Source organism: Sander lucioperca, chromosome 20 (genome assembly GCF_008315115.2).
Source record: "Sander lucioperca isolate FBNREF2018 chromosome 20, SLUC_FBN_1.2, whole genome shotgun sequence".
Taxonomy (NCBI): domain Eukaryota; kingdom Metazoa; phylum Chordata; class Actinopteri; order Perciformes; family Percidae; genus Sander; species Sander lucioperca.
In genome coordinates, this window is record NC_050192.1 from 17,116,377 (window position 1) to 17,121,221 (window position 4,845).

General features: G+C 40.2%; 1 protein-coding gene across 1 annotated transcript; it reads left to right on the forward strand.

Moving 5' to 3' along the window:
- Window positions 1–1,680: 1,680 nt before the first annotated feature.
- LOC116053446 lies at window positions 1,681–2,666 on the forward strand. Its single transcript, XM_031304565.2, has 2 exons — window positions 1,681–1,847; window positions 1,978–2,666. The coding sequence occupies exons 1-2, from the start codon at window positions 1,773–1,775 to the stop codon at window positions 2,647–2,649; spliced, it is 747 nt and encodes a 248-aa protein (XP_031160425.1). The 5' UTR covers window positions 1,681–1,772; the 3' UTR covers window positions 2,650–2,666.
- Window positions 2,667–4,845: the final 2,179 nt, after the last annotated feature.

The window sequence follows — 4,845 nt, forward strand, 5'->3', positions numbered from 1 at the left end:
TAGCATCTGAATATAATTACTCAGTTAGAAGTTTCCTGTGTCCAGGTCATAATTTGATGGAAAAATAAACATTGAAAAACAATTTATATTATATACACACCCAAAAACTTAAAAAACACAGACTAACTAGTTAATTTAATGCATTTATTTTTTGAATGGCAATCTCTAATATAGCAAATAATCTATTCAACATCTCTTTTTGGCCTCTGTCTCCCTGCTTGTCTTTTGCTTTCCCTCTCCTCCTCATCTCTCCCTTCTGGTGACGCTAGTGCAGCCACGATACGCTGAAGTTGGCATCCGATTCGTAGCTTCTGATTTGGCAGTTAAGGGGAACTTAAAACTGTTTTTTTAACCTCTTACTTTATTGAATGAGTGTTAGTCATTAAGGTAAATTTATAATTATGTCTAAAACACACTTTTAGATTTGTGAAAGCTTTATTGTCTTTATGAGAACACTAAGTTTTTTTTCACATATAAACCACATTAGACTAGGTCTAGATCCACCTAGACTTGTCAAATCTGGACTACATTATCCCAGAGAGGCTAAGGAGTCTTAAAAACACAGTTTGGGATTTGTGAAAGCTTTATTCTATTTGTGAAAATGCCATAAAGGGAGATTTTACTGTTTTTTGCATATGTAGACCACATTGGACCAAGTCCACATCCAAAACTACAATACCTAAACTTGTCAAAACTGGACAAGAATTACAGTTTTTCTCAATTGCTTAAACACTATAACCAGGCTTTTGAACTAAAATTTCAAAACCATAACGCCATTTTTCAAAAAGCACACCCATTTCACTAAACTATAAACACTATTCCCTGGTTTTGACACACGAGTCAGATTTGTTGAACTGTTACTGCAAAACTCTACACACAAATCCCTTAATTTCTCATTGCCTACACCATGTTGTCATTTAGAAAGCACAGCATTCAATATTGCTCACTCAAGTCAGCACAGCTGAAGCTCAATTAGCACACAATTACCCAGGTGGAAACACTACGAGTCAAAATTGATCACACACCAATCAGAATCACCAATAGATAGATAAAATGGCCAGAGTCAGTTCATTGAGTTTTGGAACAATGGATCCACAGAGAAATGACGGTCGAGGAGGGAGAGGGAGAGGGAGAGGAAGAGGAAGAGGGAGAGGGAGAGGAAGAGGACATGGTCGAGGAGTAGGAGGAGGAGAAGGAGGAGGACGTGGTGAAGGAGAAGGAGGAGGACGAGGACGTGGTGAAGGAGGAAGGCGAGGAGGGAGAGGAGGAAGACGTGGTGAAGGACGAGGTAGAAGAGGAGTAAGGGCAAGGAGACAAGCAGTCTCGGATGAAATTCGAGCCACTTTAGTGGACCATGTTCTCGTCCATGGTATGACCATGAGGGAGGCTGGGCAACGAGTCCAGCCTAATTTGAGTCGCTTCACCGTCGCCTCCATCATCAGAACAGGTAGGTGTACTTACAGTACGACTGCTCTGTACAGTAACTTTTGAGTGCTGTACTATGCTTCTGTAATACTAAATAAATCCATCAAATTTACAGTAATGCATGCTCCTATTTTTGTAGGATACAGAGACGACCATCTGGTGGTGGGAGGCTAAGGCTTTTGTCAGAGGAGCAAGAGAGGGAGCTTGTAAACATGGTCATTGCCAATAATGTAATCCGCCTGCGAGAAATTCAAAGGAGAGTGATTGAGGATAATAATCATTTTCAAGGAATAAATTCCATCAGCCTTTCCACAATTGATCGCATCCTCCGAAAGCATCGGTTCCGGATGAAACAGGTGTACCGCGTCCCTTTTGAACGAAACTCTGACAGGGTAAAAGACCAACGAGTGGAATATGTTCAGGTATGACTTTTGATATTGTATGAAGTATTGTGCACCATCACAGTATAGCAGTTTATGCTGCCATTTGTGCCCTCCTGAACTGTGCTTCAGGGTAGTGATATACTCTATTGTGTTTTGATGTGTTTTTTAGAGAATCTTTGAGATTGAAGGCTGGCCTGTTCCACCTGAAATTATCTTTGTGGATGAGGCTGGTTTCAACCTCACCAAAAGAAGGAGAAGGGGGAGGAATATAATCGGCCATCGGGCTATTGTAAATGTCCCTGGTCAGCGTGGAGGGAATGTCACGATGTGCGCCGCCATCAGCCAACGAGGGGTACTCCACCGCCATGCCAGTCTAGGACCCTATAATACTATGCTCCTTCTTGCATTCCTTGACGGTCTAAGAGAGCATATGTTCCAGCTGGACCACAGGGAACCAGCACAACCAGAGCACCCTCACTATGTTGTTGTTTGGGATAACGTCAGCTTCCATCGCGCTGCTCTGGTTCGTGACTGGTTTACCGATAACCCAATATTTTCCAACCTCTTTCTGCCTGCATACTCTCCATTTCTTAACCCAATAGAGGAGTTTTTTTCGGCATGGCGGTGGAAAGTGTATGACCGAGAACCTTATATGCGTGTTCACCTCCTTCAGGCTATGGAAGAAGCCTGCCTAGACATATCAGTAGATGCGTGCCAGGGGTGGATCAGGCATGCAAGAGGATTTTACCCCCGCTGCCTGGCTAGGGCCAATATAGCCTGTGATGTGGACGAGATTCTCTGGCCTGACCCAGAGCAAAGACGGGATGCTGATGCAGAATAATAATTTTTTTTTTAACTGTGTAGTACTGTAATACAGTAATGAATAAAATGTGCCAATGTAACCATTGGTTGTGTCTTGTGTTCATCTGAAAAGGTTTGTGGCAACATAACTTAACAGTTTTGGAAATGTTGTTTTGAATTTATTACACCAGTGTGTAAAACTAAGTTTTAGTGTGTATGTTGTGACGGCTTGTGTGTCCTGTCTGGGGTCAAAGTTTGGTTTTTCAGCAAGAGTTAATGGTTTTGATATAGTGCTTCATTTTGACCTGAAAATAGGATGTTTGGTGAATTGGGTGAGACGTTATGGATTTGTGTTTACTGTTTTGAGAATACGAGGCATAGTTTCAAGAAATGTGTTTAAGCAATCGAGAAAAACTGTAACTCACTCTCTCCATGTCATTTATTATATCCATGAGCAGGTCTTCCCCTGTACTTGTGTAAACACGGTAACGCAAACTTGGTAATCTACAGTGGGCAATACAGCACCGTAAAGAAAAGACCTTTACGACAGCAGGTGTGGTGAAAATACTACCACTTTTGTCCAAAGTGGCCGCTAGAATTAACACAAACTGAAAGTTACATATAGCCACTTTAAGTCATAGAAAAAAATGTCTTCATGAATATAATGTGGAACTGCTGTGGACCTATCTCTGACAGCAACACATTTAGGATGTATTTGATCCTGTCAGAAGACACCATGGTGCACACTTTATCAGAGAGTGTGTCACAGCTGTCGAGGAAGTTTGACAGGTATTTCACAATCCTGTCCAGCTGGGTTTCATCATCAAAGAAGATCGGGACCCAGCGTTCCCCAGAAGTGGGGTTGCTCCTCACCTGAGACAATGGCCTATGAAGTATGAATTAAAAAAAATCTTAATAAATACTCAGCCCTGCCTCTTTTTCTGAGGAAAGGTGAGAAAACAACACTTATGTTGAAGGAGAAGGATTTGAAGAGTAAATTAAACCACTGGCAAATCTATGACGATATTTGGATTGATTTCCAAAAGGTAAAAATAACTTTTTCTACTTTTCTTTTGAAGTGAGAAGGAAGAACTGCTCATGGATATAAGAAATGACATGGAGAGACGTGGACTTGTACGTTGAATGTCAATTAGCAAAGGCCATGCTGTGGCAATAAAATAAAACAGTTTATTTAGCCTCTCTGGGATAATTTAGTCCTGATTTGACAAGTCTTAAGTATTGTGGTTTTGGATCTGGAGCTGGTCCAATGTAGTCTATATGTGAATAATACAATAAAATCTCCCTTTATTGCATTTTCACAAATAGAATAAAGCTTTCACAAATCTCAAACTGTGTTTTTAAGACTCCTTAGACTCTCTGGGATAATTTAGTCCTGATTTGACAAGTTTAGAAAAACGGTGAAATCTCCCTTTATTGTGTTCTCATAAAGACATTAAAGCTTTCACAAATCTAAAAGTGTGTTTTAGACATAATTAATAATTTACCTTAATGACTAACACTCATTCAATACAGTAAGAGGTTCAAAAAACGGAGGATCAGTCACTTAGCAATGTAAATTATGTTTCCCTGCTGAATCGGACAGTTTTAAGTTCCCCTTAAATTTCCCCTTAACTGCCGAATCGGATGCTGCGAATCGGATGCCAACTTCAGCGTTGTAGTGCAGCCTCCATTTGTTCCTTAGTCCCTTTTAAAAGACAGCAAACACAAGAAAAAGATCTTTACCATTATAAATGCTATAACGGAATGTTATACTTGTTACATGGGAAACTACTCATACATTTTAGCTTTCATTTAACGTTGTTAGTGAAGTTAACAAGGTGCAGCTTTACCTCCAATCCTGCAGCTACAACTGATAAACAAACCAATTTCTAAATCTCTGCTAACATTACGCATATACAGTAACGGCTTACAAAAAGAGATGAAAATGCCACCGGACATTAAACTTTACGAACACAAATGGCATAAAAGACAGCAACACAGCTAGCTAGCTAACAGCCTAATGTTAAATGATAGGTTCAGTTAGCTTAACGTTAGCTCGGGGTGTATCTACCTAATTATAATAGCAATTTGTCCCAGCATTAATGCGTAACACTTGACATTGATGTAACACATTAACGGTGATAACAAATGTACGGCAAACACTAAATATACTTACATTTAAATGTTAATTGTGCCATCAGCGATGCCGCTCCAACTCCGACTTAGGTCCGCCATT

What these genes read in the sequence shown, in the direction of transcription:
- LOC116053446 (XM_031304565.2), top strand. Translation starts at nt 1,773, where the DNA reads ATGAAACAGGTGTACCGCGTCCCTTTTGAACGAAACTCTGACAGGGTA. An exon ending in AACGAGTGGAATATGTTCAG is followed by an intron (nt 1,848 to 1,977) that starts GTATGACTTTTG and finishes TGTGTTTTTTAG; the next exon opens with AGAATCTTTGAGATTGAAGG.